The 15,087-nt window shown below is 45.8% G+C and overlaps 1 protein-coding gene across 1 annotated transcript in view; it reads left to right on the top strand.

Moving 5' to 3' along the window:
- The first annotated feature begins 2,367 nt into the window (after positions 1-2,367).
- The window catches only part of CycB (Cyclin B), a 156,402-nt gene continuing 143,682 nt past the window's right edge, over positions 2,368-15,087 (top strand). The window contains exons 1-2 of the mRNA XM_075698242.1: positions 2,368-2,555; positions 11,270-11,407. Coding sequence (XP_075554357.1) covers positions 2,526-2,555; positions 11,270-11,407 — 168 coding nt within the window. The 5' untranslated portion in view covers positions 2,368-2,525. The remainder of the gene's footprint in view (positions 2,556-11,269; positions 11,408-15,087) is intronic.

The following is a 15,087-nucleotide window of genomic DNA, read 5'->3' on the forward strand; positions in this document are numbered from 1 at the left end:
GTAGGAAACTCTATGGCCTACCCATAGAGTTTCTCACTATAACACCTAGAGGGTAATCTGGCGCCACCGTCTATGGGAGTTTCTTAAGGGGGCACCGTGCCGTCATGGGAATGACGGTATATGTGTCTGCGAGGCTCGTGTTGGCTGGTGTTGTAAGAGGCTTCGTCTAAAACGTGGATATGGCTACGCAAATAACGCGTTCTCAAAGTAAAATCTTCATAAAATGTTTCCATTCACGCATATTACATCTTTACTCACCCACGATGCATGACCAAGCGAAGAAATGCAAGAACAGACGACCAACTGTTTCAAAGCGAGCGCGAACCTTGTCGTCTGTCCTCCAACTTTAGCGGCCCGCTGGTACTTTTTACGTAACATGTAGTCGTACACACAATAACAAGTTCTCATAGTTAAACAAAACATGTTTTCGCGTAATAATAAAGCTAAAACAGCTTTTCACGTGCTGTTCTAGTAGAAAATGAATCATTGTGACAGACGGAACGGTACTTGCCAAGAGCGTCTTCAAGGTGTCCTGTCTCTACGAGAACGATGTCAATCCGAATCCACAATATACCGGCATTCCCATGCATACCACAGCGCAGCAGCGCCAGATTTCCCTCTAGGTAATGTAGTGAGAAACTCTATGAGCCTACCTATACATAGGTATGCATTCATATAGAACCATTAAAGGCTAGGTGGCGCGCGCCACCACCGCCTGATTCAAAGGATTGAGCCTCAATCATCCATCCACCCATCCATGGTCGGGTGCTCCATAGAGGGGTGCTCGGCTTCATAGAGTTTCTCACTACATTACCTAGAGGGAAATCTGGCGCTGCTGCGCTGTGGTATGCATGGGAATGCCGGTATATTGTGGATTCGGATTGTCATCGTTCTCGTAGAGACAGGACACCTTGAAGACGCGCTTGGCAAGTACCGTTCCGTCTGTCACAATGATTCATTTTCTACTAGAACAGCACGTGAAAAGCTGTTTTAGCTTTATTATTACGCGAGAACATGTTTCGTTTAACTATGAGAACTTGTTATAGCGTGTACGATTATATGTTACGTAAAAAGTATCAGCGGGCCGCTAAAGTTGGAGGACAGACTACAAGGTTCGCGCTCGCTTTGAAACAGCTGGTCGTCTGTTCTTGCTTTTCTTCGCTTGGTCATGCATTGTGGGTGAGTAAAGATGTAATATGCGTGAATGGAAACATTTTATGAAGATTTTACTTTGAGAACGCGTTATTTGCACAGCCATATCCACGTTTTAGACGAAGCGTTTTACAACACGAGCCTCGTAGACACATATACCATCATTCCCATGACGGCACGGTGCCCCCTTGAGAAACTCCCATAGACGGTGGAGCCAGATTACCCTCTAGGTGTTATCATGGGTGTTATAGTGAGAAACTGTATGGTCGGCTTATCTCCGCAAATAGTGACGTCAGGGCCTCTCCTGAGTTCCCTTCCTCCATGCGATAGAGTTTCTCACTACATTACCTAGAGGGAAAGCTGGCGCTGCTGCGCTGTGGTATGCATGGGAATGTCGGTATATTGTGGATTCGGATTGGCATCGTTCTCGTAGAGACAGGACACCTTGAAGACGCGCTTGGCAAGTACCGTTCCGTCTGTCACAATGATTCATTTTCTACTAGAACAGCACGTGAAAGCTGTTTTAGCTTTATTATTACGCGAAAACATGTTTTGTTTAACTATGAGAACTTGTTATTGCGTGTACGACTACATGTTACGTAAAAAGTATCAGCGGGCCGCCAAAGTTGGAGGACAGACGACAAGGTTCCCGCTCGCTTTGAAACAGTTTGTCGACTGTTCATGTTTTTCTTCGCTTGGTCATGCATCGTGGGTGAGTAAAGATGTAATATACGTGAATGGAAACATTTTATGAAGATTTTACTTTGAGAACGCGTTATTTGCACAGCCATATCCACGTTTTAGACGAAGCGTTTTACAACACGAGCCTCGAAGACACATATACCATCATTCCCATGACGGCACGGTGCCCCCTTGAGAAACTCCCATAGGCGGTGGAGCCAGATTACCCTCTAGGTGTTATAGTGAGAAACTCTATGCTTCATGCAGCGGATTACTACTGTCACGTGACTGCAGAAAACTTTGGAAAGAGAAGCGTCCTCATGCTAATTATACATTTAAAGATTATCCAATAATTTTAGTTATTTTACGTAGATCTAATCAAACAAGAAGCGAATTCCTTTTTTTTTTTTTTTTTTTTGTAAGTGTGGGGATTGTAACGCCGCCGTGTAACGGTAACAGGACTATTTTTTCTCATCATTTGTTTCACACGACTGACGATTGGCTGAAAAGGATCACGTGGCGCGTGGTGCTGTGAGCTGTCTGCGCCTCGTATAGGTGTGGAGCTCCTCAAACCACTCAAACGGGCTGGAGCTTCGGGTTCGGCTGCGCACGGTAATAGCGGCATATTCAAAGGGCCGATTGGTGCCGGGTGGAAGCGTACCGAGCAAGGCAGTTCGTGTGGTCTTTCAGACATGGCCACTTTCGGGCGTTCTTCAAGATGGGTGAGTGACCTCCGAAGGCTATGCGTATTAGAACGGTGTAGTGAAGCGATACAGTAACCCTCGTTTGGCGGAAGCCGTTGCCGTGGGCTTTTCGGCTGCTGCTATGTCTGGTTTGTGGCGGCCTTCGCGGCTAGAGCTTTACTCACTGCTTCTCGTAGCTTGCGTGTCTTCGCATTCGGCGGACCTGCTTAAACTGCGGTCCGCTCCTCTGACGCGACTGTCATGGAAGATTTTTCAATTTGTGTTAGTAGTAACTGGTTTGTTTTGAATATTCGGCCGGAATTTGTTCTTGAAAATCTGCGTATTAACGTCTCTAGGGCTTCACCTGTCCCGCCGCGGCTATTGTTCCTTTCTGCTAATGTGTAACCGCAGTGAGTTTTGAATGCTGTTTTCGATGGCTTGTCTACGTCTAGCCCTCGTCACATGTGGTTGTCTCGCAGGAATACCGACCACCGCGGGTTCGAGCTTGGCGAACCAGCCGTGGTGCAGTCAAACCCGCCTAAAGGCGCCGGAGCGCGCTTCAGTGACTTGCTTGAACGCACCACGTTGCAGTCTTTTTTTTTTTTTTTTTTTTTTTTTTTTTTTTTTTTTCGCGGCCCGCTTCGACTGAAGTGTGGCTTGTCACTCAGCACACGAAGCCACGCAGCGCTGTTTGTCACGACTGAGGCGCGGCTTTGGAGCTGTGTTAATTTCTTGAAACAGTTTATTGCGTGGGGTTGTGGCTGGCTTAAGCACTTCCGTTTTCGTACAATAAAAGCGTTAGGTTTCTGTCGCGTCTATTGTTATCGCACGTCGTTTTGCGCCGGTTCTCGTCGATTTAGTTCTGCTGTTTTCTAGCCGAAGTTTCGTATGACATGAATATGCTGTGTTGTAGCACCTCTCGGGTGACCATTGCTCGAGGCAAGCCCGCAATGACTGTATTTGCTCGCATTTATGCCATGACGCCCCCACATCTTAGGTCAGCAAGAAATGACCAACTCTTGCACTGCTTGTTACTCAGCCTAGCGTTTCTTGTCATTTTCTCAAGTTCATTGAACATAAGTCATGCCGAATGCTAGGCTTCGTTTCTAAGTCGCTGCAGAAATGCTTTTGTGGAATGTCTTGTTCACCCAAGTTACATTTTTCGGCCGCTCCAAGCTTAGGAGACGTAGGAACTCTGCCGTACTGCTTGCACCTAATAGAACGAGACCAGGCAAGGGTGAAGAAATGAAAATATTTGATACTAACCTTAGATCTTCAACGCCACTTGTCACAAATTAAGTTTAGCCTCTGCTCTGGAAGTGTTTTCTGGCTCAAGTGCTGGTTGTCATGCATTTGGGACAATGCTTCCAACCGTGACATTCGTAGAAAGTTCAGTCTTCATGCAAAATATTGGTGGCATCGAATTGCGAGGGTTTAATGACATTAAAATCTCCTGCAACAATGATTCCAGCATTAAAGGGTTCAAGGGCAATTTTCACGGTGGCATCATGACACAGCAAATTCGCTGACTCGTAGCACCAAGGCTAGTTAAGATGTTGCACTGCTTGGATTCTGTTTTTACTGCTTGGTCATGTGGCACCTGCAGTGCGTATCATGGGAGTGGAGCATGCATCACTGATGCACACACTTCTTTGAAGTGCTGCAGTCACCATGAGCATGTGGTTGTCCAATTTAACATTGGAGTCAGATGCTCGCTAAAGAATTTATTGCAGTGTTGCACAGGTGATCAACTGTGCAGCTGGTGCACACCCACGTGCTTGGTTGAATGTTGTCAGGTCCTGCGACACTGCTTGTGCTCTCGGGGACAGCACTGCCGACCAAAGCATTGAGCCTGTTCACTGAAAATGTCAGTCCCGTATTGGGACACAATCTTTTTTAGGCGCTGTGACAGGCCTTGAATGCTAAGCGAAAGGGCACGAGATTGAATCTCGACCACGGCAGCCACATTTTAATGGGGGTGAAATGCAAGAACACCCATGTATCGTGCATTCGGTGCACATTCAATATCTCTTGGGTGGTGAAAATTAATCCGGAGTGGTCCACTGTGGCGTGCCTCATCATATTGTTGTTTTGGCACGTAGAAGCCCAGAATTTAATTGTTTGACCAATTCAGTGAACTCATTGTTAGGCAGGCTGTCCAGTCTTGCTGGTATAGGCGCCGTGCACGCCGACTGATGCGCCACTGGTGGCGGCCTTGCGCAGAACACGCGGGAGAGGAGCTTGGCGCGCGCCGTAGTTTGTTGTGTCGTTGATCGTGCTTCTGTCTTATTCACGTTTTCAGAGCAAGATAGGAAACACCACTCGCACCTGTGGGGTGGCCAAAGCTTCAGGGAATGTCGAAGAATTGTTGCAGGGTGGGGGGCTCAAATATTGATGAAAACGGGCCAAGGATACGGTTCTAATCATTCCCGTCAAAGCCTCATCAGCGGGAGCAACGGTAGCAAAAAGGGATATCGTCGCTTCGAAGGGAAATTTCTTCTCATCCTTTCCTTTGTCTCGTCGGTGTTTTTTTTTCCCCTCGATCATAGTTAAACGCGTGAGCAACGAAGTTCGTCTGCAGTGCAGCATGAGGTTTAAAGGCATTTCGCTAAAGTTTGGAATGCTGTTTGCCGCTTATATTGTTTTCCGCTTCTTTACCGCGTTGCGCTAGCTAGGCAGCACGACTGCACGAGCGCATTGCGTTGTATGTTAAAGATACTGAAGTTTGCAAGAACTAAAATGGTTGGTTTCATGTGGCGCAGTAAATCCTCGTACCAGCTGTCGCGCACTTCATGTTTTTACATCTATTTTATGCGTGGCTTTGCACATGTTTTAACTGTTGCTAGTTGCTCCATGCATAACTCTAGTTGATTCTTTTGCGCTGCGAAGTTTTCACCCTGCTTTGTTTGTGAAGGGTATAAATCACGCTGTGTCTTATCGGAATGATAACAAGGAAGTGCTTCTTTAATAGCTTTATTCTTTTCGCACGAGGGCATCTTAGATATTTTTGCGTTTTTGGAAATCTGTTTAGAAAATAGGTAGTTCAGGGCGAGAATTGCTAATGGCTGCTGCGTATGGTATTTTTATTCTATTTCTCGCTGGAAAGTTCTCGTCCCGTTTGGGAAGTCGTGACACCTCGATGCTGCCTGAGCAAACTTAACACGCCGAGTGATTTGTTTGTTTCGTCACATAGTCCCTTCTTGCATGTGTGTTTTGTACTCAACTGAATTCTTTCTTATACTTATGCTGCAGACGACTAAACCGGGCCTTGCCGCCAGCGCTCATCTACTTTGACTGGCGCTGCTCTGCCTTTAAATATATCATGTGGCACCTCTCTCTAGCAATATAAAGAAAGTACTGAAAAGTTAGTCAGTCTTTAGCTTTGTACGTTTCCAAGCAGCTCCCTTGGGGAATTTAAAATTGCACAAACTGCAGCGGGAACTGTAGTTCATTGGCGTATGCAGCAGAATTGCATCGGCGGTACAGCACTAACACGCGCTTTTATTAACCCGTGTGTTTGGTGACTTCGTTGGCTAGTGTACGCGTTTCCATCAATAAATTGGCAATTACTCTTCTTGAGGCGACTTCGACTGCACTTATTCGGCGATGTCACATGTATTCATCAGCAGAAAAACCACAACGGCATATGCAGAGATTGCACCGTGCGGATTTGTTTCATATAAGCCTGTAATGACGACAGGTGCTTATTATTCAGGTACAGAAGCAGCATTGCGGCAAGGGTAGAATAAAAAAAAACCATCGAGAAATCGCATCACTCAACAAAATTTATCGGCTAGTGAACATGAGCTCCATGTCATGCAAATGGGGTTCATGGCATTTGTCTGCGGGACACACCTTGCACATATGTGGACCATGTTGTCCCAAACACCGGTAACATCGTGTTCATACCCGCTCGCACAGAGGTCAGCATCTCCCCTACAGCTGTCACAGCAGAAGCAGCAGCCTGGCACCCGAAAAAAAGGAAAAATCGCAGCCGCGAACTTCAGCCATCCTTGCTGCAAAGGGTCGTCTGCTACTGCTCCCGCGTGTACTGTTGGAAGCGTCCGCTAGGTGGCTTTCAGTGGCGCCTCTATAGGCGGTGCACGAGGCGTATAGCACCTTTTAAGTCATAGTTATGAAGTTCACATACACAATAAGCACGACTTCCAACAAACATTTGTTTGGAAGCATGCACATTTGGTAGCGATAAAAGCAAACAAAACTGCATAGTAGAGTGCAATATCGCGTTCATTTAAGTGAACATGCAGGCACATTGGCTGCTTATGCTGTCATCAGTTACCAGAGCCAGCAATTGGTGACCGGAAAAGCTGTGAATGCCAAGTGAAGTAAAAAAAAAAGAAAGCTGTAAGTGGCGCCTCTAGTTAGGCTAGCATATGCAAAACTTATTGCAATCGGCTTGTGGCAAGTGGCTGCTGGAGATTGCAGGTTACATGCCTTCATTTTTCCTTTGATAAAGGCCCTTCACAAAGTGCGCTGTGCAGAAACTTTCCATCATTTGGTCACGTGTTGTGCCCGTAGTTTTGTTTTGTGGTTAGCTCCTGCAACGAGACAAATTATTTTATTTATTGAAAGTAGCGCCAGGTTCCTTCAATACTTTTCATCTAGTCATCAAACTTCCCGGAAAGTTTCATATAGGGACAGATGGTGGCACCAGAAACGCTCGCGTATGTAGGTGAACAGTCTGCTGTGCCAGATCGCTGGGCTGCACCATCATGCAAATTTTCTGCAAGGAAAGGCACCTCCCACATTTATTCCAGCATTGACGTTTGTAGAGTGAACATGTGAAGGGAACTTTTGGCAAAATCATTTAAACCTTTATTGACAGTTGTTGCCTACAGGCACCATACCAAATTATTCGTGCAGTTTCTGGCTGTCTTCAGCCAGCACTGAATAATATGCAGCAAGTGTCATTTGTTGGTTCAGAACAGAAACACTGGACCACGCTGGCTAACACTCCCAGGGTTCTACTAGTACACATAAATACCCAAGAAAGTGGATGGGGAAACGCCGCCGTGGTAGCTCAATTGGTAGAACATCGCACGCGAAATGCGAAGATTGTGGGTTCGGCTCCAACCTGCAGCAAGTTGTTCTTTCATCCACTTTAATTCCACTAATTTATCGTTTCTTTATTTCATTTATTCAGCACAAGTAATTTCCCCTATGTTGTCCTTGGTGTCAGTGTTTGTTGGCTTCTCATGATCGATATAGAGAAGGCATACAACACGACGTGGTGCTATGGAATCTTGAGACTTGTCCGAAATGGGCATTCATGGCAATATGCTAAACCTAATAGAAAGTTATTTGTCCAATCGTACCTTCCGGGTAAAAATCGGCAATGTGCTGTCATGTCCATTGAAACAGGAAACTGGTGTACCCCAGGGAGGTGTCCTCAGCACACACTCGTTATCGTTAAGATGACCACACTTCATGCTTCATAACCACCAGCCATTTTTATTGTCTACGTCGACAACATTCAAATAGGTTTCAAATCCTGTAACCTCCTTGTGTAGAAGTGTGTGAACAACAAATATCTGTCAACAAAGAGCACAAATTTCTAGGTATTATACTTGACTATAGGCTCACTTTCATTCCACACATTAAATATTTTAAAGAGAAATGTCCAAAAATAATGAACTGTCCTGAACTTCTGCCCTGCACTACTTGGGGTAGTGACAGGAAGTGTTTAATGAACCTTTACGGGAGCCTAATTCGGTCACGATTAGACTACGGTGCCATTGTATATAACTCTGCCGCCCTGAGTGCGCTAATGATGCTGGATGCTGTCCACCATCTAGGCATCCGCTTAGCCACTGGCGCTTTCAGGACAAGCTTGATTGAAAGCTTGTATGCAGAATCAAATGAGTGGTCACTCCACTTGCAGAAAACATGCAGCAGCCTCACATATTTTCTCAGAATCCACTCTAATCATGAACGTCCATGTTTTAATACCATTACCAATATGACGTTTGCTACACTTTTCTGCAATCAACCCTCTGTAAGACAGCCTTTCTCGCTGCATGTGAGGGAGCTTAATGATGAAATGCATGTCCCACTGCCCGAGCATCGCTTAATGCATCCAACCATGCTTTTATCTCCTTTGGAGTGGCAGGTGGTTGGACACCTCCTTTGTAGGAGTTGGAAAGCACGCTCCAGAGGTCGAAATCCGAATGCACTTCCTAGAACTTCAGTACAAGCACTCGTGCACAGAGTTCTACACAGACGCTTCAAAGTTGCATGCCGGGGTGACCTACGCAGCCGTCGGTCCATCCCTCTCGGAATCCGATGTACTGCATCCGGAAACAAGTATATTTATGGCCAAGGCCTACGCACTATTGTTGGCTATGAAGCATATAAGAAAATCAAAACTCCACAAAGCAGTTATGTATACACACTCCCTAAGCGTCGTGAAAGCTTGATGTCTCTCTATACACACAAATTCAGTATTTAGTGAACTCTATTCAGTCTTGTGCAAAGCATATATATGTAACCAGCATATCATAATATTCTGGGTGCCTGGCCATAGGGGCATCGAGGGCAACGTTCTGGGAGACAAGATGGTCACGTCAGTTGCATCGCATGCTGTTAATCCTAGCGCTGCTGTCCCTGTCACAGATCTGAAGCCTTTCTTACAAAAGAAACTTTGAAACCACTGGCAACGCAAGTGGGATGCAGAAACTGATAAGCTGCGCGTGATAAAGCCACGGTTATGTTTTTGGCCCTCCACAACAAAATCGCAGCAGACAGATGTCCTGTTCTGACAGAATAGGATGCACATTTGGGGCCCATAATTTTCTACTTTCTGGAAATGACCCTCCAACCTGTGGTAGATGTGGGAGAGGCTGACATCCACGTCCTACTGGAGTGTCTGAAAACGGAAGCTGAGAGAAACATTTTCCTCTGGCATACCGCTATTGTATCCCACTTCACCCGGCTGTTTCTTGGCAAAGAACCACTTTTTAACGCCAAAGCAGTCCTCGGCTTTTTAATGGTGTTATCCTACATGTTACAAGTCCATTACATTCTTAGTGCATCCTCTTTCGAGAAGATGTCGTTGTGATAATTGTTTTTTATAGCACATGTCTCTAGGCCCTTGTGTTTCAAGTGCTCTAATGAGGCAATAGCATCTGACATATTTTGTATATTGTATCATTCTTACGAAATGCCTTTTAATGCTCATAGTACACGTCATTTGGCGTTGCCATATTCTTATTACATACACATTTTACGCATTTTAGAGCAACTATATTTAAGGCCCCTTTACAGCCACATTGCATCTATTTCGTACAACTTGTAACTACACTGAGAACTCATTACTATGGACATGGCACTCATTGGCCATACCTGGCCCTTGCGCCAATAAACACCACATTCATTCATTCAATTTCATTCAATCAATTTGAATTATAAATTAAGCCACTGTTGCCAATGCAGTTGAACCTGAAAATGAATCGAGGCGTTGTAGTTAAGAAATTGTTGAACGCTGCACAGAAACATGGTGGCCATATGCACACTGCAATATTCGCACGCCAATATAGGTAATAGACCCTTGTGCCATAGCAAGCACATGCACAGAATGCCCGTGGCATTCATTAATGTGTGCTCCAGTCCACCTTCTACTTGCGCTGTGGTGCGCCCACTATATACGTAGCTCTCCCATAATGTTATGCAGAAGTTTTGTGACCAGATTGAAAGTATTGGAAGACATTGGTAGCACCTTATGGTGTTGTATGTATGTGCACTGTGCAAGTATGACTTGAAGATACCAGGATACCAGTGGTGTGCTTTGCTACTCTTTGCTCAGAGGCTTAGAATACTCATTCCGGGTATGTGTGAACCACTGTGGTGTGCTAACAAAATACCATTGTGATCTCAAAAGGCAACTGGCAAGTGTACTGTGCGACAAAGTTGTCTTGGGAACAAACTGACAATCCATAGAGTATACAGGCTTGACTGGTGGTGTTGACCTTGTGCGTATTGTTTCCAAGATTAATGCATTGAAACAAAGATGTGGGTCAAGTAGTGCAGCTGTGGTATTTCGGTGAACACAGCACAGTATTCTTGGCGAGTCTACTATTGGTGTTGCTCAATGTGGCAAGGAACTGTTAGATGCCACAATTTCTTAAAGGTACCCTGCGACACCATTTTTGGGTCACATTTGCTCACTCCAATTAGGGAAAATGGGCAACAATGAAGTCTGTGATCTAAGAACAAATGTGTTGCTTGCAGTACTTGGTGTGTCAAGTTTGTTGCTGCTTGTGTCTTGATACACAAGCTAGGAGTGGAAAGTGTGATGCTTTTGGGCTTGCCCACCCAGTAATATTTTATGCTGCTACTTGCCCGACGTAGCAGCATAAGCCAGTACCAAGACATTGAGTACCGGTACCAAGACATTGTACCTCGCCTCTGAGGCTTGCCACTAAGTTCTCAGATATTGAGGTCAGGGACCTTATTTAAAGAAAGAAATGGTCTACAACGTACCATTAGTTACTCGTTTAGGTGAAGACCAAACATCTTTCATTAATCAATATTCTTTAAGGTATGGTACTACAAACTTACTATCTAAAGGTATGTGCCTGTTTTGAATATGCGATCCATTTTTATCTCCGTTTGTTTCAATTTTACGTAAGCTTGCTTAATTTTCCAGAGGTTAGCAGCACATCAGTTCTTCACATTTTGCAAAACATGGTGTCACTGGCTGGACATGCTTGCTTTTTTATGTTGCTTTGGTGCAGGCTGGGTTAGAGAACCTGACAGCTGCTAAGAAGCCCGCCCCAGCCAGCCACAAGGCAGCCACTGCTGGCCAGAAGCCAGTGAAACAGTCATCGCAGCGACCACCACTGCGCCAGCCCAACAGGCTGCCAGCTCCAAAGGCAAGATTGGGAGAATGGAACGCATGCGTATCAGTGCAGAGCTTTTTCAGTAGAGCGAGCAGCAGTGCTAGTTTGGATGACATGATCGCACTGAGCATCTCATCTCTGAAAACCCTCATTACATTGTCTTTCTATGGGCGCCAGGCATGAGAAGTTTCGACTGGTTGCCTTTGTGCAGCAGCACAGCGAATGTAATGGCATCATGTGACAGGGGCTGCCACCGGCTACATTTATTGAATGTTCTGTCGTTATTTTCTCGTTTGTGTTGCTGAGATGCCACGTGAAACCACACCTGATCAAACAGGTTGCGTTTTTGGGTGCACGAGCAGTTACTGAAATATGACTAAAGCTGGTTAGGCCAATTGTTTTCCATAAGGGTCTCGCCAGATGGAATGATAAAAAGACTGGATATGTGCAGTCTGTATGCAACAGTATGTACAGTTCTCTACAATTGAAAAGTTATACTCGAAACGCATGGTTGCCGGCGCTTTTTGCACAGACAACAAGCGCTGGGTACACTGAGCTGATGCAGCGTGGTATGCAGTGAAAGCGAGAACCTTTGCGACTGAGCGTGACTGCATTGTTAGTCCCGGGTCGGTCACCTAGTGCTTACCTGTGGCGGAAAAAGGTGCCAGCTATGTGCTCAGAGTATCGCGGTTTAATTGCTGAGCACTGTACATTTCCGGTGCTGCTTTGCTATGGTGTAGGTGTTGTGACATTAATGAAGGAGCCATTCACACACAAGAGCTTCGTGCCACATGTGAATTGCCTGTCTTCACTTCCACAGGTGTAACGACGAACTCAGATTTGTAGTTGTCATTTTGTAGTGTTATTGTTTAGACAAGCTTCCTGCTGGGCGAGTTCGTGCATGGCTATGTTAGGAGGAGTTGCTCATTCAAAAGGACAAACACAGGAAAAACAAAGTAGATGGAAAGAGTGCAACCTATAATCTGGTTTTATTCGTTTGGAAACTGCATGTGTAAGCATTGTTCACATGTGCCGAAAAGGAGGGGAAGGAAGAGGAGATGGCAAATCAAGCTTGCCTCTAGTTGGCAAAAGCTGTGCAGAACTTTTCTATGCCATACAAGGTGACAGAAGTATCACTTACAGTAATCGCCCTTTTCATTGATGTTAAAAGCTTCTAAAAGCTCACGGGTTATTTTGCTCTTGCTTGTGCCTAGAATGTTCTTGGAACACTAGTTCACATCCTTTGCATGCATTGCAATAAGTGGGCAAGTTCGCTCCTCTTTTCGAATTAACAATGCATGCTCCCCTGCACATTCATTCATGCAGCAGGGGAGCATACACATTCGTATACCTCATCCGTGGCACATTTCATGTTTCTGAAGGCTTTATTCCGCAACCGCATCATCCGGCTCCTTCTGTTGTAATCCTCGGGCAAAGCTCAGCAAGCTTATTTGAAGCAGGAAAAGCCGCGGGGATGCCATGCCTGTTTGCCACTTTTCTTGTGGGCGACTGTGCATACATTAAACAGTGGTCTTCTTTCGGAACAAGACCATGTTTGTTTTTGTTTTTCTACCTTACGAAGGTTGTCAGCCACAGCCATGATGACCGCATGATGCACCTGCATACAAAAACGTCAGCTCAAATGAATAGAACTTTATTTCATATGTTCATTACATAGAAGAGGGCCTATGCATGTGAAGTTGCATAGAGTGCTAATGTTGCATTTTTGGTCCTCTCCTACAGCACAAATTTTCCGCTAGAAATGCACACTTATTCGGTGCTGTTATCATATACAGTAGTACCTCGTTAACTCTTACTCGCATATCTAGAAAAAGTGGCCAAGTCGAAATTTGCTGTGGCACTGAATCATTTCCCATACGTGCCACATATTTATTGCTCTTTATCTCGGAAGTATTTTGGGGCCAAATTGCAGATCTCTTAATATTGACTGAGAATGAAACAGTCTCTGCTGTCAGTCCTGTTAAGTTTGGCCGAGCAGGGCTCCGAGCCGAGACAAGAATATGACGCTGAACGGCGAACATTATTTTAATCTGGCATAACTGCTGCCGGTAGATACACAACATCCTCGGCGTGCCTCCGCTATCCTCTTTAAAAGCCTCGCCTTCACGAAGGGAGAGGGAAACTCAACCCTCCTCACGATAACAACCATTATCACGCTGACATTACATTATCAACATTATCACGCTGACAGGGCTTCGGCCATACACGGCACTGGCACCGGGCATCCGCATAAGTGCAACAGCTCCTCCCCATGGAAGAACGAAGGGGGGGGAGTGTTCCCAGAACGTCCGCCCTGCAACAAGAACTTACTTTCGAAAGTTTGTCGAGGTTAACAGAACAGCACATTTGTGTTTCCTTTTAAGTAGTTCAAGCGGGCGAAGTCTCACCAGGTGGGTCCAGGCTACGGAGTGATTCCGGCGTACTGGGTGCTACTGATGCGTAAATTGATCGGGGGCCAGGACCTCTGGTGACCCCAGAGGCCACAGGGTTGCTCGTGGAGGTGTCCATGGCCAAATCGGGCACATTCTTGACAGAGGAGCCCGTGGTGTGAAGTGGTTCTGGAGTATTGAGTTACTGTGGGGTAGACGGATCGGGTACCAGGTTCTCAGGTAACTGCAGACGTTGGAGGGTTGTTCGTTGAGGCGTCCATGGCCAAGATCCTGGGCATAGGCAAGAAGGCAAGCACCACAACAACCGCCGTATGTGGCCCAACCCGATACGCAGAGGGTTTTGGAATCTTTGTAAAAGGAACAGAACTGACTACTAGCGAGGCCCCCTGAGAGGCCCAGGCCGGATAAATTCAGAGTGAATGCTTTGCTGCACTGCCTAGTGACGCCGAGTGAGAGAAGGCCCTGCTCATGCCATCTGCACTTGCATGCAGAGATCCTTTCTTGTGTTTAACCTTGAACGCTTACAGTTGCAAACTGAGGCTCCAACGTAGCAATCTACCATTTTTGTTCGACATTTGTTGAAGCCACGTGAGCGGCCTATGATCTGTAATAAATAAATTCTGAACCCGACAAGTAACACAAGAGCTTCTCTACAAGCCACACGAGGCATGCGCATTCTTTTTCTGTGGTACTGTAGGCTTGTTCGCGAGCAGTCAACTTTCGGCTCACTTACAGAATCAGTTGTTTGTGCCTGTGCTCGTTCTCCTGGCTTAATACTACACCTGCCCCTTTTTCGCTGGAGTCACACTGCATAAGAAAGGGCCTTGTAGTCAGGACTTGCGAGGACCGGCTTATCTGCGAGTGCAGCTTTCAAGGAAGCAAATGCAGTCTGTTTGGCGTCGTCCCATTTTACCCGATTAGGGGCATCTTTCTTCAATGTGTCTGTAAGTGAGCTAGCAACCTCAGAGAAGCCCTTGATGTAGTGTTGGTAATAACCTACCATTCCTAAAAACGTGCGGATTTCTGTTTTCCTTTCTGGCCGAGGAAATGCTGATCGCCAGAATCTTCACAGGGTGTGCACCAACTGGGAAAACCGGGAATTCTCAGGGATATTGAGTAGTCTGGAGGAACTCGGGGAATTTGTCCCTCTATCGGGGTAAATTAGCTGTAATTGTATTGAAAAGGTCGAAAGTTGCGGTAATGGTGGCTGGAGTAACAGACAGGAATCGTAATGAATCATCTTTGACGCCCTGTTGTCGGCTGCAGGAGTTGCCGGTGTACAGTAAACAACGGACTTTCCGG

This window comes from Dermacentor variabilis, chromosome 7 (assembly GCF_050947875.1).
Source record: "Dermacentor variabilis isolate Ectoservices chromosome 7, ASM5094787v1, whole genome shotgun sequence".
In the NCBI taxonomy this organism is placed as follows: domain Eukaryota; kingdom Metazoa; phylum Arthropoda; class Arachnida; order Ixodida; family Ixodidae; genus Dermacentor; species Dermacentor variabilis.